At 45.2% G+C, this 23,605-nt stretch overlaps 1 protein-coding gene across 8 annotated transcripts in view; it reads right to left on the minus strand.

Moving 5' to 3' along the window:
• Mapkap1 (MAPK associated protein 1) overlaps positions 1–23,605 on the minus strand; it is a 246,942-nt gene that overhangs the window by 22,752 nt on the left and 200,585 nt on the right. For all 8 annotated transcript variants that reach the window (XM_029559663.1, XM_029559662.1, XM_008824842.2 and 5 more), the window contains 2 exons: positions 19,567–19,707; positions 4,065–4,202 (listed from right to left, as the gene is read on the minus strand). In XM_029559663.1, the coding sequence (XP_029415523.1) occupies positions 4,065–4,202; positions 19,567–19,707 (279 nt within the window). The remainder of the gene's footprint in view (positions 1–4,064; positions 4,203–19,566; positions 19,708–23,605) is intronic.

The following is a 23,605-nucleotide window of genomic DNA, read 5'->3' on the forward strand; positions in this document are numbered from 1 at the left end:
TCCAAGGAGTGGAAAGCCAGACTTCCACTGAGAAATCCAAGAAATCGCTGATTTGCTTAACGATGGCAGCATGCTTTTGCTCTCTTAAATCAAGAAAGAAATCATTCTTAATTTCTCAGAGCTCGTCATACACAGATTTCCAACTCTTTGAAAAGTCTCTATTTATACGTGCAATTATTTTTCAGGCATGTATCTATTTAGTCATTAAGTTCCAGGTCCTTAAACACTCACAAGGACAGAGTAATAAATCTTCCCTCTGAGCACTGGTCTAAGAAGGAGAAATGAGGTACAGGGGGAGCACAGGGCCACTGCTTGGGAAATCTGGGCTCTGATTCCATAGTCTCTGTAATTACGTGTTTCACTGTGGTGCTAATGCTCAGTCCCTTTGCCAAGTCAGCTATTCACACTTTTGGGATGTGGCATCAATTAAACCAGAGTTGTTTCTTATGATGACCAAATTAATGGTTTGACAGTAGCTTTCTTCATAAGCACTGCAAATTGGCCATATTCTAAGGATTTTTTTTTTTTTTTAAAAAAAACCTTTTCTTTTCTGTTCAAAATTCTGACAAACACCTCTCAAGTTAGGACTGGGGACAACTTCATTACATTCCCACACCTAACGCCTTTTTGTAAGGAAGGCTGTTTAATAACACATCTGCTCTGTTTTCCTAGCTACATTATTCCAGTTGGTCACACGTTCCAGTCTCTGGGAAGACACTTGTGTTACAAGAGATAAAAACATGAAAAAGGAAATATATTGCAGAAATCAAAAACCTTATCTACTTCTAGACTCTCTCTCTTTGCCATAATTCATTCAAGAAGGCCCTAAGAATAATTTTTGATGTAAACTCAGCTACAAACATACATCACTATACTGATAAAAATCAAGGGCTAAACTTATGAAATATAGTGACTTTCATTTCTTTAGTGCTGTTAAAATAACTTTTTTTCCCCCTAAGGTTCAACAGACACAAAAGATAAAAAGGGTTACCATTAATCCTTTAGGAAAAAAAGAAAAAGCAGCAGCCACACAGATTAATTCCACGGTCTGATGATGGTCTGAGGAGGAACTTTCTAGATCAAGCCACTGAATTAATTTGGTGAAGATGCTGCAAATCACGAAAAGACATATCAACCTGATCCTCGTTTGGGTGCTTCACAGCATGAGTTACTAGGGACAGCTTTTGACTCCTAAATTCTGGATTCATTCAGTTCTGTTTCAAGCTGACCAACAATCACTGAGAACAACAGCAGCCACTGTGTGGAGAATCGACAACACAGAAGCGGGGGTGGAGATGGGAGGAGTTGGGTCCATTAGCTCCATAGGGACATGGGGCAGGAGGGAAGGGCAGACCTCAAACAGATAAATGCAGCCTGTGTGTCTGTTCAGAGGTCTGGACAAATTCCTGGTGCAGAGTCAACAGATGGGGCCTGGTACTGGACCCAGCTCTTGAGAAATGAGTGGGCTGAACCAGGGAGGGAGTACCATCTGTAAGTTAGAGGGAGGGTCAGTGGAAGGTGCTGCGGGCAGTGGCAGCAGCAGAAACGCAGGACACTGTATAAAAGGACCTCACAGCCCAAACTCAAGTGGGAATTCTGGCCTGGAAGGCCTGAGTACTCAGGAGTTTTCAATGCCTGCAAAGGCTGTGCTGAGCAGTCAGGGCTTTATTCTGTACGCCTGCAACTTTTAAATCTTTTTCTTTAAATGTTATGTATTATATTGTGCAAGTCTGTGTGAGTATATGTATAGGTGTGTGTGCAGAGGCCAGAAGAAGGTGTTGAGTGTCCTCCTATATCACTCCCTTGCATATTCCTTTGAGACAGGGTCTGTCCTTGAACCTGGGGCTTGCTTTTTCTAGGCTAGGCTGGAAACCAATAAACCCCAGCAATCTTGTATCCCCTTTACCTCCCTGGAGTTGGGATTATAGCTAAGCATGGGAGATGCCTGGCTTGTTATGTGGGTGCTGGGATCTGGGCTCTAGTCCTCATGATTGCATAGCAAGCCTTCTAATTGCTGAGCCATCTTTCCAGCTACTTTTTTTTTTTTTTTTAAAGCAAAAACCAAGCAAAACCAGAAAACAACAAAAAAACAAAACCCACTCTTTTACCTGTCAACTTCTTAAATTGTAGATTCTGTAAATACACCCCCGCCTCCATGTATATACCTTGCTTGTGTCCTTTAGTTCCTTGAAGAAACTTTGTGCAGAGAACAGGTTTGAAAAGCACTGCTATAGAAAATGGGTGCTCGGAAGAGTGCACGGGACAGAGAGCTATTTTGTTCAGGAAGCAAAACTTGTAGATGAAAAAGAATCCCCTGTGAAGACCCACGTGAGTGGTTTTCACACTGGGCCATGGATACCGAGAGGCTGTCAGCACAGAGAAGATGACTCTGTCTGCCCTGCATCTTCAGGCTGAGGATGTAGCCATGCACACAGATACAAAATCATTGCTGTGTGACTCACTGATCCCCTGAGATGAGGAGGAGTAGGTGGCTATGACCTTTCCCTTCCTTCCCTACTAGCTGCCTTTCAGTGCCTGAATCAGCCTTAGGTACAGCAAGTGCCGAGTGAGAGGCAAACGCAAATCCTGGTTCCAACTTTTCTCTAACCTTCCCATTCCCAGCTGAGCCCTCTATGAAACATGCAGATGGCCACTTTCCATCTCTCATAGACTTGGAAAAGTTATAAAAGGCCAAAGATCTTCAGTGCCAGGAAGAAAGATGTCAAACAATGGCATCTTTTCTGGCCACCAAGATGGGGTGAGTGGGATGAGGCTTACCCATGGCAGAGGGAGTCTTGGGCCCTGTAACAGCAAGCAGTTTTTTCATGGGTCCCTTTGGCAGCAACCTTGCAGCATCAGAGCCTAACTGGGTTGACAGGAAGGGACAGGGATGCACCCCCCAACCCCCAATCTCTCCCTTAAGCTTTCTCCTCTTGCCAAGCTGGAGCCTGAAAGGAGCTTTTTTATAGCTGGATTTGACAATAAAATTAAAACACTTGCCACAGGGGTGGGGTAGAGAGGTGGAGGCACATGGAACGTGTCCCGCCTATAAGCCTTTCTGAGGGTGTCAGCACTGTAAGATGTCATTTTAGTCAGTATGACCTTAAAACTTCACATTATAGTCATTTACTGACCTTTACACCTCTTAGCATTCCTTCTGAGTACATAATTTCTCACAACATTTGTTCTCAAATTTCCCGGGCATGGGAACATTGGCCTCCAAACCAGATGTTTAATACGCACCTCAAGGTATTGAGCCAGATCTATTGGGGTGGGATCTGGTGACAGGAAACGTCAAGCCACATCAAAGTCTGAGAGCAGCCATTTGCCAGCCTCTGCAAGCAGCTAAGGAGTGCTTCTACAGTGTAGAGGGTGTGCTTTTGTGGAGGAACCCCAGTGTGATCTACATGTCCTTTTTGCCCCCTGCTAGGACTGGTATCCTAAACATGATTTGGTAATTAATCTAAATACTGCCTGCAATTACCTAACTGCAAAAATATAACCTGCCTAAACAGTATCTGCTTGGATGGTTTAAGTGGAGGAATGCCAGACCAGCAGTGGTCTCTTCTGTAGGACCAGGTGGGAGTTTAGTTATGGGCTGGAGGTCACACAGTTGCCAATAATGTGGGGTGCTGACACTTGCAGCATGATGGATGTCTAAATCTAGTCTTGGGCAGCCACAGGAAATCCCTACTTTCCCCGGGCTGGCACAGAAGGAAAGCAGGTCCAGAGCTGACTGGTCAAGGGCCCTGGATAGAGGGGACAGGAACACAAGGTGAAGCAAAGGCTCTTCTGACTGCAGACTCCCAGTTCCAACCTGCTTGATACCCCAGCCCCCACGGGGCTTCAAGGGTCTTTGCCACCAGCAAGATGGAACAGGATGGGGGCTTGTGTCAGGCTCTGGGCAATGTAATACAATCCCATTTGATTAAAAGAAATTTCTGGTAATGAATTAAACAGACCCAAGGAAAAAAGGACACGATGGCAATATATTCTCCCAGCACCCAGCACACAGAGGGGAAGGGGGGAGAGAGGAAGGAGACATAAATAAAGGGACTACTCACTGGGGCTTTTTTCCTCCGCAAGGTCACAGGCACAGAGCAGGTCAGAATCGATTGAAATGGGCTTCTGCTTAATCCAAAACTTGGTGCTGGCTTTCTGATTCGTAACAGGGTCTATCTCCACTTTGTCTCCAGAGATACCTGTGAGGCCAGAGGGAGGACAAAAAGAAGCTGTGAGCCATGCAAGGTCTGGGTGACTTCAGCCTGATTACCTGACCTCAGGGCTTTGGGGACTGTCAGGGGCTTCTTCCAACAGGCAGGACTTGAACATGGCACCTGAAGGTCTCACAGACTGGCTTCCTGAGGGTGACAACCCAAAGTTATAGTAAAGTATTCCAGTGTACCTTCTCTGACACAACGGATACAACACAGGATTTGCCTACATGCCAATAACAGCATTATGTCCACACTTGTGATGAATTAAACTACAGCAGAGGGTCATTTGTGACTATGACAGAGTTCTCATTGGTGTTTTCCTAAAGATTTTAAGTGCTAGATTAATAGCACTTATGCCTCAACAATTAAGCTATCAGTAGTTTCTGATCTGGAAAACTCTTAACACATTAAAAATAGGGGGGAGGAGACAAGAGTTCTTCCCTTCTGTGACACTAAATAATTTTCCAAGCTATAGTTAAAGGAAGTCACGGGAGGAGGTCTTTTACACAAAACTTTCCAGGTTTAAATCTGGCTTGAGTCTGGCTTTCAGGAGGGAAGAGCCTTGCCTCTCTGCTGAGAGAGAGAGAGACTCCAGAATATAGGCACTATTTTCTTTTTTCCTGACTTTTGCCAGTTTCATACAATACATCTTGATCATATTTAGACTCCCTTCCCTACTGCACCCCCATAGTGCCATCACCAGGATTTCACACATTCTGTCATATATGCTTTCTTCATAGGGCTGTGAAAGACACATGCTGAACAATGACTAGGAATAAAGGTGACACAGGGCGTGAGAGGTGTCCTGGGGTAAGTGTGTCACACATCTCAGGTGAGAATACACACTCAGTCTGACATACTTCATCTAGCCTAGATGTCCCCTTTTTCTGAAAAAGCAGTGTCATGAAACGAGACACAAACCTTTAATAAGTGCTGTGGGGTGAGCCCCATATGGAGCCTGAAAAGTAATTAATTTTTAGGCCACAGTTTAAGGTCAGGGTCAAAGTGAAAAAATAAAATAAAAAAGAAGTCATGATGTAAGAAATAAATGAAATAATGGTATATAGTATAAGAGAAAAGACATGTAATATTAACTATTTCATCCTATGGTTCACATTTAGGAATTTCTCAGTAAAATAAAAAAGATGAACTGAAAAGAGAATTAAAAGCAAACCAGCTCAATTAATCCCTCCCTGCAAACATAGACCCACCACCAGCATGGCAGAAAATTGAAAAATAGAAAGAAAATACACCCAAATATTATCCTTGTGACTAGACCTACTCCCTCTCCATCTACTGTTTTATTCTGTGAGCAGATTCACTCCAGCTGCAGTTAGACAAAGGCAGCAGCCTATACGCAGAGGACACAGTGCAGGGACAGCTGCTGGCCTGGTCCTTCTGGGTCTTTGGTATTTATTAACTGAATGCTGGAACTGGCAGTGGACATGTTTCAAGAACAACATATTTCAATGAGGCATGATGTCATGAGTCCACTCAACTCCAGATTTCAGGTGCAGATGATTTCAGGAGGCTGAGAAGGTATCAGGAGACCAATTTGATTACATTTCACTTAAAATAGATTATGACTACCCAGCTATACTCTTGTCTCCAATTTGGTCATTAATTGTTAAGGATCTGGACATTCTGCAGTTCCCTGAAATGAAGAGAGCACTAAAGCCACAGCTGTTGTAATGGTGTGTGTTCACATGTATTCATGTGTGCACATAGGCTTCACTCCCAACTCTGCTTCTTATTTTGACATTTATAAAAGTCAAAATGAATAGAGCAGAATAAACATGCATCTCTCATGTAGAAATAAACCCTGCCCACATTCCTTTTTCAGAAGGAGAAGAAATCACCAGCAGAGAGAAATGGCTTAAAATTTTGTTCTATGGCCGTGTACCTCCTACAGCCAGTCAGTCAATGCTGTTAATGTACCTTGTTAATTTGATAGGATTTGTCAGGTAACTCCACTGGAAAATTATATAAAACTGTTCCAGATGAAAAGATGATAGTGACATGAATTAAAGTGATAGAACAATAGTGGGATATAAACCAGAAATGACACCCAAAGTGGCTGTTGATTTATTGCCGTACTGAGTTTGGTTCTGGGCTCCCATGTATATTAGTGCTACAAATCTGGGTCCATTTAGCAGAGGGATGCTCATACATACATCACCAGCTCCTGCTCCAAGCCAAGGTCACTCCCCATTGCATCAATCTTTTCAACGGAGCCTACTCCACAAAGCAGGACTTCCGCAACCATCTCAGATGAACAGACTCTCGTCCTTTCATCTTTCTTTTATCATGTAAAGTACACTTTAACTTCTATTATTTTTATCTGCAGATTGTTACTGTAGAGTTCATCCATTACTGCTGTATCTGTGCATCAGCTCCTACACTCTGCTTGGCCACAGCACACTTCCCCAGTGACACCCTTTCCTGAGGTCACTGTGCTGATGCTGTGGCAGAAGGGAACCCTGAGACTGCAACTCAGGGATGGAGATGTAGAGATGAATGCAAAAGGCTCAAGGTGGGTGGACAGGTGGAACATCGTTTAAGCAGTCTGTGTATTCTACAAAAGCACCATGTAAATCTGACTTCTTTTCTGAATCAAATCACACTCTCCCACTGACTTCTAGCTCCAGTGATACTTTATCTTCATTCTGGATTGATCTGTAATTGGCAGGGGCTCCCAACACTTCAGTTTTAGGTTTCTCTGCCCCGCAGGCTTTCAGTCAAGTAGTTAATGATCTGTAAAACTCTCCACTGCCTCCAGGAGTCACTATTTAAAGGAACCTGCAGAGTGAACTTTGCTGATGGGAAATTCCTTTGTGCATTAAATATCTCATTCTATGGAGATGTCTGTAAACTGCTTCTTAAACCTGAGCCTGGCTTCATGGCCCTGTTCTTCCTACTGGACAAGGGCAGCATGCAGGATGGGAGGGCCTGAGGGGGCCTGTGCTGGGGCCCATCTTGGAGAACATTTCAGACCCAGGTTAGGAGAGTCCTGGGCTCCAACCTGGGGCAAATGGAGACATCTGGGAGCCCAAGGTCTTTTGGTTGAAGGTGTGAGCTTGCTGGAAGGAGACCAGACCATTTAGGAGGCTCTGAGTACCAGCTGGAGGGGGGTAGGGAGGAGGCTAAGCTGATGGGACTCTCAAGTGGGGAGGTCAAGCAGTGTGACTATGACCCAATTGTCACTGCTGCCTCTGAACTGCAGAAGGAAGGTGGTTTGGGGCCAGCACAGCCCTGCTTCCCTGTGAGGGTCGAACAGAGAGAGGAGGACTGCTGCAGCCACATTCCCTGTGGGTCACTATCCTCAAGGTCAAGTCCTAAGCAAAGGGCAAAGGTACGACCCTGGCAGGCTCACTGCTTCTGCTACTTCAGCAGCTCCAACACCAGGAACACGTGGAACAGTCTCCTCAGGCCCAGCAGGCATGGTGCTGTTAAAGACATCACTTACTAGGCACCCACAGTCGTTAAAACAGCAACCACTAGGTCCCTTTAAGGTTAGAAGCCACTGTGTACTCAGGCAATCTTATGAAGTGGCTTCTCTAGTCATCCTATTTATTATTTTTATTTTATGTGTATGAGTATGCTGCCTGCATGTGTGTGTAAGTGCACCCATGTTGTACAATGCCCGAGGAGGTCAAAAGAGGGCATCAGGTCCCCTGGAACTGGAGTTAGGATGGTTGTTAGCCACCATGTTGGTGCTGGGAATCAAACCTGGGTTCTCTGCAAGAGCAGTCAGTACTCTTAACTGCTGAGCCGATCATCCTATTTTATAGATGAGGAAACAGAATTACAGGAAGGTTAAGGAGCCTGCCCAAGATCACACAGCTCACAAAATGTCCAGCATGGAGCCAGAATCATCCTCTCACAGGCTATAGGCACTGTGTTGGGTTCTCTGTAACACACCTACAGACGGAAGGGGCTTCTCTGAGGTCAGAGTGCTTGCAAGTGGGCAAGTCATTATTTAAACCTAGAGCTGTCTGGTTCTCAGGTCCTGCGTCTTTCTGTGCTCCTCATGACTACATGCATGCGAGTCAAGAAGACACAAGAGGGAACTGTTCAAGCAGCCTTTCAATACCCTCTCTACTTTTTTCCTAGGAATAAAGGATGCTCATGTGCAAAGGCACACACCCACATTTGTCCACAGGTGCCAAACCAACCTGATATCCAATTAATAATCTTCCTTTTGACCTCTATGTACATTTTTCATGGCTAAAGTTTGTATGTGACATCTCAGAAGGAGATACTGAGGCACTCCACAAGGTGTCATTTAGACACATCTTAGATACCTCAAATTATAAACAACTTAGGAAGAAACAGGGAAGCTGATTTTCATTAAGTGCACATTTCTTCAAATTAAATGGCTATATTAGAAGGGTAGTTAATATAACCACAATGGAATATAATGTAATCAAGAAAAATCAGACAGAAAAATTCTAATGACTCAATACTAAATGAAAAGGGAAAGAAAGGTCTATTTATAGGAACTGGGACTATGGCTCAGTGATAGAAACACTTGCCTAGGATATACAAGGCCCTGGGTTCCATCCCCAGTACTGAGGGAGGGGGATGTTCTAGAAGAGATCAAAACAGTGTGTTCCAGCCAGGCATGGTGGTGCATGCCTTTAGTCCCAGCATTCTGGGGACAAAGGCAGGTGGATCTCTGTGAATTCAAGGCCAGCCTGGTCTACATAGCAAGTTCTAGACCTGCTGGGGCTACAGGGAGACCCTGTCTCAAAAACAACCCCCTCAAACACAGCCCCCACACCCCCCAAAAACAAAAGAGCGTGTTCCAGGCTGGCCACTTTTAGTCTCAGCACTCAGGAGGCAGATGGTAGATCTCTGAGACTGAGGCCAGTCTGGTCTACATAGAGTTCCAGGCCAGATGGGACTACATAGTGGAGCAAAATACCAATAATATTTATTTATTTATTTATTTACTGATTTATTTGTTTATTATTTTTGTGATGCTGGGGATTGAACCCAGGGCATCAGGCATACTAGCTAGAACAACATTTCTATTGACAAGCTATGCATCCCCAGTCCCAATAACCACCACTCCTTTTGTTTGTCTTTTTGAGTCAGGGTCTCCCTGTAGTCTCTGCAGGTCTAGAACTCGCTATATAGACCAGGCTGGCCTTGAATTCACAGAGATCTGCCTGCCTCTGCCTCCTGAGTTCTATGTGGGCATGCACCACCAGGCCAGGCATAATCATCACTTTAAAAAGCTTAAAAGTCAGGGCTTGAGAGATGGCTCAGCTGTTAAAAGCACTGGCTGCTCTTTCAGAGGGCCCAGGTTCCATTCCCAGCACCCACACGGTGGCTAACAACTGTCCCTAATTTCAGTCCCAGGGGAATCCAACACCTTCTTCTGACCTCTACCAGCATTGCACAACACAGGTGCACTTACACATACACAGACAATACACTCATCCAAATAAAATACAAATAATAAATATTTTCAAAAATTTAAAAAGCTTAAAAGTTAACCTCTTTAAAATTTCTATTTCAGAATTCAGTCTCCTTCCTGAATCTCTAAAACATGGGATGACCATGAATGACCTGAAGTGAAGAACACTTCTACCTGGTCATTTCCAAGTACCCATGAGGCAGAGAGGCTGGGAGGGGCTCCTGTGAACTGTTATATCCACCATCACAAGGTGTCCAAAGTTTTCCCTGTCTTGGCCATGGCAGGTGAGGAAGAGCAAAGGGTTGGCCTGGAAGGGCCAGGGCCAGCCCTTCCCTCAGACGCAAGGGAGGCCATGTCCCTCTACCAGCTCTGCTCTCCTGCCCACTTATCCACTGTCATCCGTCATGACCTTTTCAGGAACCACGCTGACAGCTTCCAGATACAGTGAGTCAAACTTCACTGGAAGCAAACTATCACGCCAACTGTCAAACGCAGAAAACATTGCCTGATTGCTGTCCTACATCAATGCCAGCATATAAATCCTTCCTTAACAAGACAGCTCAAAATAAACAAAACACCACTCTATGTATATACAACTCTTCAGGGAAACAATTTGTCCAAGGTTTTCGAGTTATCACGAGGGGACCCTTGTCTGTTTTAACTAACCAAAAGATTTCCATAAAAGGAAATTAGCACCATATATCACTGGCTGCAGTACAGACAGAAGACCCCCTTTGGGCAGCCCCTGCACTAGGTCTTGCTGTGTACAGAGCTCACTGAGCTCTCTAGCAGAAGCAGCACTGGCTCCTCTTCTAGGTTTAAAGGTAGAAGTGGTTAGAGACAGAACTCGAGTCAGAAGGCCCCAAGTTCAAACTTCAGCACTGCTGCCTCCTAAAGCTGTGGCTTTGGGCAAACTGCCTAACAGTGTACATGATGCTGATACCTCCTGAGCTTGCAAGGATCAAGTAAGGAAAGGGACAAGGCGAGCTCAAATAGCCCCCAGAGCAGAGCTACAGACTCCTACCACGTCTCATAGCTACCATCACTGGGAGTCGTAGGTGCTCAGGGAGCCACAGAATGATGTGAACAAGGATGTGCTAGGCCAGGACACCTAGGAGCTGCTCTATGTTCGTCTTAGAAGCACCAGGATGCCTGTCCATTTGGGAAGTTCAACACTTTTGTCACGATGAATCCTTCCAACAGCCTCTAAGTTTCAGGGACCACATCTTCCTGCAACCTTCAAAGGTTCCATTCAGCATCAGGAGGATGCTCTTAGACCTTGAGGTGCAGAACACCATGCTGGGGAATGTGTGTCTTTAAAGATGGCCAGGTCATTTGTGTGGAGACCAGGATGGGGAGCAATTCCCGCTGGTGCTATCCTGACCAAGGAGACTTCCTTCTTAGGGAGGCTGAGCTTCCTTTTCTGTAAAATGGAAGTAACAAAGTGCCAACTCCTGGGTTGTCATGATGATTGAATGACACAGCACATAAAACACACCATGTATTGGCACATAAAAATTAATTATTATGGGGCTGGAAAGATGGCTCAATGGTTAAGAGCACTGACTGCTCCTGCAGAGGACCTGGGTTCGATTCCCAGTACCCACATGGTGGCCAACAAATGTCCATAACTTCAGTTCCAGGGGATCTGATGCCCTCTTCTGACCACCGAGGGCACTGCATGACATGAGTGTACCTACCTACATGCAGGCATTATTACACTTATACACATAAAATAATACAAAATAATAAAATAAAAATATTTATAGAAAATTTAATTTTTACTTAAGATGAACCTGTGAAAAGTTAGTGAACTGCAAAGCTGGGGTCAAAGCCCAGGTCTAGCTAAGTCATGTCTTCCCACCAGATGGCTGTTTTCTGTTGTCCTAGAGGAAAACGCCTGCCTCTTAGCAGGGACACTATCATAAGGTACCCTTAAAATGCCCTTTAGAAAATGGAAACACACCTGGTAAAGTTAGAGCATTTACCATTCTATCTCAGTGTGCACCTCAAATTATTGTTTATTTGCCAGATGTGAGGGGTACGTCACTCATCAATTTCCTACAACTTTGAATGGAAGACCACAAAAGCCCACAACTAAATCCTGGAGCAGCTTCTGATACAGTTCTACAATCCTCTTGTCTTTAGGTTACCCCAAGCCCTCAAAAGCCCAGAAAAGTCCCCCAGGAGTGCCAATGAACAACTCTTAGCCAGAGTGGATTTTGTGGAATATATGCAGGCAATCGATAGTGTCCTCAGAGCTGACAGAAGCCTCTGAAACTTGTCTAAATTTACACACAGGATCAGACAGACACACAAGCTGTCTGGGCTTAATGAGACCACAGAGATCACCTAGTCTGGGGCTTTTATTCCACAGGAAGACACTGAGGCTCAGGACTGGGACACGGCTTGTCTGAAGCCACCCATTAATGACAGCTGCAACCATAATTCATATCTCTATACCATCAGGCCCAGGCTTAAACAGACTAGCCACAGGTTCACTAATACACTATGGTATAAAAATCACCCTCCAACAATGTTAGGCACCTGAATGGAGGCTGAAATCATTTGGGGGGAATGCGCAGCACAGCACTGCTGTCTTGAGCAAGGGGGTGCTGGGCCACAGGATCATTTGCTGTGCCCAAGGAGCACCACTGCAAAGTGTCAGGGAGCTGCAGCCAAGAACTGCCAGGTCAGTGTGTGGTCAGTAACAGACTTGGTGACAAGTGAAGGGCACACTCTGTCCTGAACATGTGAACTCAGGATGGTCTGAACATGCAGAGCAGTGCTCAGCACAGGGCTAGTCACCAGGCAGGGCTCACTCTGGGGGACCTGAGGAAGTCTGACCTCAGCAGCATTGTCTTTGCTAAGCTTTTCTTCCATTACCAACCTAGACATTGTTGGTAGACGAATATTTCAGGCTAGCTTCAATGTGAGTTGGGAAGAAGTAACAGCCTTTCCCAGGAGTTTCTCATCCTGCCAGTAGGGTGGGGAAAAGCTAGGTTTTCTGGGGAACAGGCCTGCTACCCAGCTGGAGCTCAATGCCAAAGGTGGGGCACAGTCTTGGGGAACTCTCAGGAATCCCTACTCTAGCTCTTTCTACTGCAAAGGCTCTTACGAGTCTTCATTTTTCCAACTCTCAGTTCCTTCTCAGGCACCCAAGCAATCTGACACACTGTTATGAGTAACCCCAGATCTTGGGACAGGAATTCTCAAAAGGGAGGCTCTGGAAGCAGAGGAAAATTCGCGGTGAGACAAATCCTGGCACATGCAGTCAGCCTAGTCACCTGCTAAGTTCTAAGGTGCTTAGGATTCTCCAAAGGCGTCTTGAGAGTTCTGTTCTGTGAGCTCCTAAATTACTAGTATTAAACTCAACTCTCAGTTTTGTCTCAGAAAATGTTGCCACAATGCAAAGGGCAACCATCCAACAGCAGAACTGCCATCCTTGAATCACATGAACCCACAGATGTGGGTCCCCTTGTGGTCACTGGAAGAGTAAATGGTACCTCCTTAGCATCAAATGAGAAAAGAGCCAGGGAACACAGAGGGAGGATCAGTCTACCTCTGGAGGACCTGTTTCCAGGTTGTGTAATTACTTGAACTTCACTCAGTAGGCACCCACTGAAAGCGAAATATATCTGTTCACAGCTGCCCAGAACCAGTATACCACAGTGAGCCTGACAGGACAAAGCCCTGGCCTCAGCTGCCTGCCTTCACTCATTGGGTCTTGTGTTAAGGTGCTTCTTAAACTGGCCTATTATATAGTAAAAAAGTAGTGACGTCTTCTTTGAGTACTTGCTTGTATTTACTGACTAGAAGGTTAAATAGTAACTGTGCTGAGTACCAGATCTCTTTGGTGATATGGAAGGGTCTACATTGACAAATGACAAGGCCAAGAAGGCAAGTCAGCATGCGTGACATAACCATCAAGTGATCTCCCAGCCCAACACCGTGTGTTGAGAAAATTAGGTCGACCTGCCATGTCTGTGAAGCCAAGCTTGGGTGAAAGGTAGATAAGGTTCTACTCTCCAAATACCACAATTGAGAGACTTTGAGGCCAGCCTGGGCTACACAGTGAGATCCTACCTCCTCATGATGGGTCTAGGATGAAGCCAGGAACTGAATTTATGGTCAGGGTTGGAATCTGTTCTAAGGTTTATGTGTTATGTAGTGAGCGGTATTACCATGGTGGCCCTCTCCGCCTTGCTTCTTGTCTTAATGTCTGTATATCCTTTTGCATGGTGCCATAAAAATATTTATTGATAGTACACTACACCATGGTGTCCTAGACCAGGGCTGGCCCTCAGCACCTGACCCTTTTAGCCTACCTGTCCCTACCAGCTCTGGCACACTTGGACAGCACCCATCTCAGTCCCTGACCTGTCTGAAGTAGTCAGGCACACAGGCCTGGCCTATGTAGATCAAGTGAGTGGAAAGGGAGAGCAGACAAGAAGAAATATTCCCAGAATACTTTGGAGGAATATAGCCATTGTTAGCTGTGACAGCTTTGTTTGGTAAGCTCTCCAGGCTGACAAGAGCAAGGGTGGTGAACAGATTTCAACTTCAGAACCAAGGGGTGTTCAGCCGATTGTTACAGATTGCACAGGCTGCACAGGGAAGGCTTTCGGATCAGGTCTAGGCCCACAGGGAAGAGGCACAGTGACTGACCACAGTCTGAAGAACTTGGGAGGAGGAGAGGGAAGGATGTATGCAACTAGATGGCTGGTAGAAATCCCTTCTGCTATGCAGGCCAAGTCAGCAAAGACTGAGGTATCTCTGGGGCAACAGCTGGGGTTTGGTGTTGGACAATGGGTTTCTGTCCCAATCCCTGCTGGGACTAGAAACTCCTCTGTATATCCTGATGACTGAATTGGAGGGAAGCAGAATTAGTACTTATTAAAAAATAGCTATATGTCTCCCATACACAGTATTATCTCACTAAACTCTTCAAGCCTCAGTCTTCTCAGCTGTGAAATGGAATTACAATGCTGATGTGCCAGGTGGCCTACATGAATGAATTGGTGAGAGTTGTCTGTAGACTGTCACTGAACTAGAGAGTATTATGAGCACAGTGAGGATTTTCATCCGAGGCATAACAGATTCCCTACACCCCAGGGTCCTCATGTGAAAGGTGGTATGTCAGCAGTATCTTAATAATAAGTTCTGTGATTTCAGCTGCCAATGCACACAAAGAGAGTGGTCATCAAAGTGCCTGGCTCGCTCATACTAAACATATGGGAAATGATAACTGCTTCTAACCTTATATTTGTTAATATTGTTTATTATTATTACAGTGCTAGGGCTGGAATCTATGGCCTCATGCCCACTAGGCAAGTGTTTTCCCTTGAGCTGCATCTCCAGCTTCATTTTTTTTTTTTTTTTTTTTTTTTTTTTTTTTTTTAAAAAAAAAAAAAAAATTGATATAGGATCTCCCTGAAGCCCTATAGCCCTATAGACCAGGCTGGCCTAAATCTCACAGAAATCTATCTGCCTCTGCCTCCTGAGTGCTGAGCTTAAAGGCATGTGCCACCATGCCCAGCCTCATGTTTATTTTTGTGTTTGTGCATATATATTACACATGTGTGTTTGTGTGCACATGGAGGCTGGAGGTCAATATAGGATGCCCTCTCAATCACTCTCCACCAGTTTTTGAGACAGGGTCTCTCACTGAACCTGGAACTTATTCAGCTTGATTGGCTGCTCAGTAATCCCCAGGCATCCTCCTGTCTCTGCATCTCCCGTACTGTGATTACATGTATGTACTGCTGTGGCTTCCCTATTACATGGGTGCTGGAGACTAAACTCAGGTTCCCATGCTTGCCCGGCAAACACTTTACAAATTAAGTCATCTCGCCATCCCCTCCTGATGATGTTTAAAAAGATCAGATCTTTGCCTTGCGTCTCACTAACAGAATACATTAGTGCTTCACTCATAGACTGGTGGAGAACTGCCCTAGGTTTGAGTCTTATAGAAAAGCATGAGTGCTTCTTATCCCCTGACCTTCTTAGGAACAAGTGGCAGAAGGTAGCTGAAGCAGGATCCTCTCCTGCACTATCCCTGTAGCCACAGGGCAGAGCCTGACATTCCTGCCCTCTTCTGTGTGTTCTTGTGTTCAAAGTGGACAGTGGCTTTCTGTGGGATCAGCAGGGATGCCGGGCTAATGCTGTATACTGACACTCACCACTTAGAAGGACTTGCCACAGGGGCCATGGGAAACCTCTGCTTTGACTGACACAGGATGGGTGTGTGGAGGAGACCATCCATCACTGTCAGGAAGGATCTGAAGCACCTGGTTATTCAGGTGAAATAAAATAAATTATTTACCGATCTCAGACTGGAGCCGCTCACTTGAATACTCATGAAGTGTGCCATTTGCTGCCCTGAAGTTTGGCTTGAATTGAAGAATTTCTAGATTGCTGTGTGCAGGTGTGGTTTTGTGAGTGAGGGGGCTGTCATGTGCTTGGTAAGGAGGAAAGACTCTCAAGCTAGCTATTTGACTTAAACTACCTGGGAAAATGAGCTTCCTTATTCATTATATGGCACAACAGTCAAGGGCACAGTTTATCCAACGGCCACTTCTGTATGAGTACCTAGTGAAGTGTCTGTGTTTGCTGCTAAAGCTTTAATTTAGTTCTTAACAAAAGCAAACGCTCTAGGCTGTTTTAGACCTCCCCAGAGCTGTGACTGTCCACCAGAGGGCGCTATGTGTGCCACTGGAAGTATCTGGAGCTCCTGCGATCTCCAAGCCTCACTTCAGAGAACTCAGCTCTGGGGGAGAGACACCCACATTACTGCCATGATCTTTTTCTACCATTGTGGCAAGATCTGGGTTTAGCAAGGGATCCTGTCTCCAAAATATAAGGTGGAGGCAAAGGTGAGTATGGGTTGTCAGGTGTGGCCGTCTACACTGAGTTCAAAATGGTGCCAAGATGGCCACCCTGAGCTTGGACACCTGGAAGATCAAGTGCTGCCCATTCCTAGTGGAGGAAGAATTGATCTAGTGCTACCAAAGGCATTGATAGTGACTGCTTACAGTCCTCCCGGCTCTTCCCATAGACCCTGGTGCTGATCTGTCCTTCATATAAGTCTGTGATAGCAGCTTGAATTGTTGAGAACTTTACCACGACACAAGTCAGGCATCCAGGGATGTACAGGTGTTTGGGAGGCTGATGTCCTCCAGGCTTACTAAGCATAGACCTGCTGCAGGCCGAGCTTTCAGGATTGCAGGATCAGGCTGATGAACATGCATGTAAGACATGTTCTCCATGTTCCTGGAGAACAGAGATATGGAGATGACTCACAGGACTCAGAATAACTGTAGGGTTTCCAGACTATCAACATGGTGGCTGCTCAAGGAGCCACAATCTTCTAGAGCCTGGGTCCTTGAACTGTAGGCCACAACCTATATGGATGAGGTCATGTAACAGAATGAGGGGACTGTGAGGGGAAATTTGTAACAGTAAATGGTTCTGAACATGCCCCAACTGAAACTTGATTTAGAATCAACAGGTAATGGACCTCAGGTGTTCCTGGTGGTGTTCACCCATGTTGGGTCTCCTCATGTCACTGCAGCCTTGGCTCTAATTATCCAACACACTTACTTGGCAGTACACATGCTGTCAGGCCACCTAACTGTCAATCAACACGGCCTGCAACACCTCAGCTGGGCTCTAAGACAAGGCTGTGTTATGAACAGCAGCGTTCATACTGTACACACACTGTTCTGCTCTCATGGATCGTATGCTCTATGACCAGGGTACACCAAGTCCTCTAGTAGCTGCTGACTACTGTGCTTGCTATATGCCAGACACCTTTCCAAGACTTCTGCCTGTATTCTGACATTTCATCCTCATAATTACCTAAGAGATAGGGATTATTATTATCTTTATTTACAGATGAAAAAATTAATGCTGGGTGTGGTGGCACATGCCTTTAGTCCCAGCACTTGGGAGGTGGAGGCAGGCGGATCTCTGTGAGTTCAAGGCCAGCCTGGTCTACATAGTGAGTTCTAGGCCAGCCGGAGCTGCAGGAAGACCCTGTCTCAAAAAGACCAAAAAAAAAGTAGGGCTGTGAATCACCTGCCAGTGGTGATACAGTTAACAAATGATAAGGGTTTGCACCCAGACTTCTGACTGCTGACCTGTCTTCCCTACACTGCCTCTAGACTAACAGCTCTCCATTTCCACAGGCCTGCCACTTGCCAGCCTAAGCATCCTACCCCAGTCCTCACAGATGTCAGGGCTTGTCCTGATGCCACTCTCATCCAAACAAGGCAGAACTGGGGCTCATAAAGATGGAAAGCCTTGCTTAAGGTTATATGGCTGGGAACTGACAGAGTCACAGCTTGGGCCAGTCGAGGTCCATTTGCCCACTTCATACCTCCGAAGCTGCACTCCCAGCATACCGCGAGTTCCTGTCAATAAAGCTGGGAAGAGGCTCAGTGACCTCTAGCCTCTACTCAAACACCCCAAACAGTCATGCACAAATACATAGCTGGAAAGAAGGTTTGAAGAACTTTTTGAGGCTTGTTACAGATTAGTCAGATTCAGATTAATGCAAAAATCAAAGATTTTATTGTAACAAAGGATTTCTGAGAAATAGAAAATTTGCATAGCCTAGAGTTAGAATTAAATGTTCTCCTCCTATGTAGTAGGTAGACAAGGCCCTGGAAAAGGTGGTGACAGAGCCAGGGACCATTCACCTCCCTGTGTGAGCCCGTTGTCCTCTCTGCTCCTCCTCTCCAGTCAAGAGACCTTTGTTAGGGGGCAGGAGATGTGAGCTGGTCAGACCTGGGCTCTATTTGACACCAGCACAATCTGCCCCTCATTTACCACCTCTCTTAGGTTGGGTGGCAAAAATGCCTTCCTTCTAGATAGCTAAGGAATGCAGGGAAGCACAGTGACTCACAGACAGTGGACACCTAGAAAAAGTGACCATGATGATGGTGATGATGAATTCATATTATGTTGACTAATATGGCACCTTTTCTATTCCTGCTAGGTTTAAGTTAAACAGAAATTCAGTGTTTAATCTGAAAGAATCAAGCCCAGACATCAGCTGAAAGTAAGTTCCAGACTGTCTAGTGAGAACCAAATATAACCTGAGATCATAGTAAGCTTCTAAAATGAGTAGGAGCTGAGCTTAGTAAGGAAAGGCGTGCCTGTTGTCTACAGCAGCTCTGAGGACAGCATGTGGGGGAAGCATAGGACAAGAAGTTAGGAAATGTCATAGAGCCCACAGTTTGAGGAGAGCCTCCAGTGAGTGGAAGACGACAGGACAGAACACTCAGGTGGGAAAAGGATGTACTTTAAATTTCATTAAAAAAAATTTTATTTATTTATTTTTATTTTATGTATATGAGTGTAGTGCCTGCATGTATGTGAGTGCACCTGTGTCGTACGATGCCATGGAGGTCAGAAGAGGGTATCAGATTCCCCTGGAACTGGAGTTAAGACGGTTTGTAGCCACCATGTGGGTGCTGGGAATCGAACCCAGGTCCTCTGTAACAGCAGTCAGTGCTCTTAACCGCTGAGCCATCTCTCCAGCCCCTAAATTTCATTAAAAAAAAATATTTTTTATTTACTATTTTTATTTCATGTGTATGCATGTATTGCTTGCATGTAGGTAAGTACACCTGTGTCGTGCAATGCCCACGGAGGACAGAAGAAACTGTAGGATCCCCTGGGACTGGAGTTATGGACAGTTGTTAGCTGCCATGAGGGTGCTGGGATTTGAACCTGGGTATTCTGCAAGAACAACCAGTGTTCTTAACCGCTGAGCCATCTCTCCAGCCCCTAAATTTCATTAATGCTTCCTCAGAAAACAATCTTTAGTCATCCAGGTCACATAAAAGTTGCATGCCATTTCTCTCCATGTCTGTGCTGACTACTGAGACAGCTCAGTTCATGGAAGCACACACTTACCTAACTGCACGTCAGTGGTGAATCGCAATCTGTGGATCATGCTGACTTTGAATGACTTGTAATGGTGGCTGCTGAGCATATCCTGTACCGTAGCTATGTCAATTTGTGAATCCTCCTCAAAAACTCCATCTGCCCTTGAACCTGGGGAAGAAAAACGCAGCTTAGCACATAAAGATACATGAGGCTTGGCAAATGGTGTCTGCTTAAAATGCTTTGGGATAAATTAAAATAATATGGGCTATTTAATTTAGAGAAGAAAAGGCTGTGCGATGACTTAATAATGCCATTCCAGTAAACAGAGAATGGTAACATATTAATCATTCAACAATTAATTCCACAAACACTGCCTATTCTGTGGCAGGCCCTTGGCTGGGCAGTAGGGAGTGAAGGATAGAAACGTCCTGCTTGTTCTCTCCAGGCAGCTCGGTCTCCACAAGAGCCCCCAAGAGCTTGCCATTCTTCTTGTTCCTTTTTCTAAATGCAATTTTCCTGTCGCGGGGTAATCCAGGCTCCATGAATAAACCCTGCCCCTTCCAAAAATCCCAACACTCTGTGCTCCTTGGCGCCCCCTGTTCAGGTGGGTGCTTAGATGTCTCACTGGCCCCTCGCTGGCCTTCAGGATGCCAGACGGCCTCTGAAACCTGGTCACCACATGACTCCTGACTCATTATTGTTCCAAAAGCTTGGTCACTCAATCACTCACCAAGTGTTCAGTGAGAGCCAGGTGCATGCTAAGCACCTTACTATGTGATATGAGAGACAAACAAGAAGACCGCTGCTCCTAAACATCTTCTGGATTCTAGACCTCCTGAATCCTAGACCTGCCTAGGCCAGGCAGCGTATTAACTGGCTCAACAACTCCAGTCTTTCTCATCACAATACCTTCCCTTAGGTCCTCAGATTGCTCACAAGTCCAAGGTTACACCAGGCAAAGGCAAACTAGCCCTCAGTGCCCAGAGTCTGAGCCATGCACTTCTCAGGTACACCTGCTGGGCCCAGAAGACTCCTTCATTCTTGCTCCAGAGTGGACAAACCCTCCCTTCCTCAGGCCAACTCAGATTCCACCTCCTCCATGAAATTTTTTGACGGCTCTGCCTGGCAGTGAATCTCCAACGGCTGGTGTACACTGGATCCTGGAACTGGGGAGACCTGGGCTCAAACCCCAGCTCGACCTCTGATGTGCTGTGTGGTCTTAGCTACCTCTGTGAACTCATTTTTGTCATTCACAGAATGTCAAAATTCATGTAAAGAATCTAATACATAATATGCTTAATAAATAGCAACCCATGATCATTTTTATTCATCAATGAGATGTTTATATTGAACCTTGCCTTAGAACTATTTAGTGGCTTCTTTGTCCACCAGTGGAAGCTTCCTGAAGGTCAGTGAAGTTCCTTATTCATCTTTACACTTTCAGAGCAGTACAGGCATGTGTGTGTTTTCACTAGTTTTGCTAAAGAAACGATAGCTAGCATATATGAATGTATACGGGTGTCAGGCATGATGAAAGTTCTATATTCCTGTCATGACATTTAAGCCTCATGACAACATGGAAGGACTTGGAATTTCCCATCTTAGACAAGGAGTTGTCATCTTCCAAGGTCACAGCAGCAAAGGCAAACCTTCCCTCAGTGCCCAGTCTGGGGTGTGCACTTCTGAGGGGTGGCTGTCCATGCTGCTTGGGAATGAGAGGAACACATGCCTGGCAAGGGCCAACCAGACAGGGGCCCTTGGTCCTGTTTGAGCACCCAGACATGGCTCCAGGGAAACTCAGAGGACTCCTTGGGACAGAGTTGTGGAACAGAAAACTCTAGATTTCTCAAAGTAGAAACTGCTGTTACATAATTGACAATCTGATAATTATATGCTTTTCTTTCCCCAAGGGGCAACCTTTTTAAGAAATCAGTTTTTACCTGGTGTGGGAGTACATGCCTTAATCCCAGAGAGAGGCAAGCCAGCCTCATCTACATAGGGAATTGTCTCAAAAAACCAAAACATAGAAAATAAATCAGTTTCCTTTCCTTTCACATCGAGCTCACTTATTAGGACCTGTGTGTTCTGTTATTCACAATGTGGATGGTATAGCACCTGCAATAGGCTTTCCTGCTGAGAAGCAAGTGAGGCTCCATAGTCCTCTTAGATCATGGGCACCCTGCTTCCTGTCTTACTCCCTTCTGACCTCCTCCCTGTTCCTCAAGAGCTTGGCTTAAAAGAGGCTCCAGAGCCAGACGTGGTGGCGCACGCCTTTAATCCCAGCACTCAGGAGGCAGAGGCAGGGGGATCTCTGTGAGTTCAAGGTCAGCCTGGTCTACACAATGAGTTCTAGGAGAGCTGGAGCTACAGGGAGACCCTGTCTCACAAAGATCAAAAAAAAAAAAAAAAAAGAGGCTCCAGACAGGGAGATCTTCCCTGACTCCAGGCCCCAAAATCTAGTATGGCTCCTTCTCTAGGACAGTTACCAAGCAAGTCAATATCTGTTCTGTCAGTAGACTGCAAGCCCTGGGAGGGGAGGGCAGGCACAATGACAGCTGTGCTCACCCGCACAGTCCTGCAGGCTGGGTACTGGGGGTCATGTCTACAGAGGAGGAATATCAGAGGAGCTGCAGAACTGGAAGCATGCTGCAGGACAAGCTGAGCAGCACCCCACCGCTGCAACAGTCAGCTGGTGAACCATTCCCTTTCTTTGAAGCACCTGTGATTTTGGACAGGGGTATCCCCTGCTTTTCTGGGGACCATTAATGTGACATCACAGTGAGGGACTGGATGGTAGGAAAGTTTTGAACAGTCACCTTTCTCCAAGCCACACATTAACTGAAATGTAGCTGCCAACATGCATTTATCACTATTTTAGCATTTTTTTATACATGAGAATTATAAAGAATTTTAGTAAAATATTAAAGTCCTTTAATGTTTTAAAAGTCATTTGCAGCCATATTTTCTGAATGTCATATTAGCTAAAACTTAGCTCTGGGTTCTAGAACTTGTTTTCTTTACTAATTGGTATTTTCTAAATATTGTAGGTATTTGGTTTGGAAGCGGCAATAGCTCATTACGCTAAAATGCCAATTACTAAAAAACCCCAAAAACCACACTTAAAGATTTTTGCATTTTATGATGTTGGATTAAAACCAATTTAAAAATTACTATAACGTGACATATAATTTTTTACTGAGTAATTTCAATGCCAGCTGCTAATAAAGCATCTTAGCTGTAAATGATAATTCAGACGCTTTTAGATAAAGTGGTACATAAATATGGCTGGAAATTGATTTAGCTTCATACAGAAGCTACTGAAGAATGACATATTTTGTTTAATACACCAGCTAATGTAGTCCTAAAAGCTCAAACAAGTGCCAGTTTTCACTCCTAAATTTGCTGTGGGAGATTAATGAAAACTTTATATTTTGCTGAAATGTTAATAATGGGCAGATGAGACGATAGGATTTTAGTCAAGGTCTTATAGCTACGGAATAACCAGCAAGGCTTGTCAATTTCCTTCTATTAATTTTGTTCAAGACTCCATAGCTGGAGCCGGTTCAACACTAATGCTTCATGCATTGACCTTCTATCTCTGTCAGTGTAATTTAGGATTAGGAAGGTACATACCAGAGGAGCAGGGACGGCCCCTTCCTGCACCCTGCTGCTCACTCAAAGCAGGTCATCTGCTGAATGGGAACAGCTGCTCTCAGAGCTTCACTGCTGGTTTTTGAGTAGGCCCATGAGTGCTTCTGCACGGGAGAGCTTACCTGTGTGTACATGTGTGTCTTGCCTGTCTAGCAGTGTGCAGAATGATGAGAGGGTACTGGCAGGAGAGGCAGAGCACCTCCAGAGCTTAAAGCCTACTACAGAACACAAAGGAGCAGGATCCTGGCCGTGGTGGCACACACCTTTAATCTTGGGAGGCAGAGGCAGGTGGTTCTCTGTGAGATTGAGGCCACTTGGTTCTACATAAGGAGTTCCAGGCCAGCTGGGGCTACAATGGGAGACCCTGTCTCAAAAAAAAAAAAAAAAAAAAAACAACAAAAAAAGACAGGGCAGA

The sequence above is a fragment of the Nannospalax galili genome, unplaced genomic scaffold, assembly GCF_000622305.1.
Source record: "Nannospalax galili isolate Female #2095 unplaced genomic scaffold, S.galili_v1.0 scaffold290, whole genome shotgun sequence".
Taxonomy (NCBI): domain Eukaryota; kingdom Metazoa; phylum Chordata; class Mammalia; order Rodentia; family Spalacidae; genus Nannospalax; species Nannospalax galili.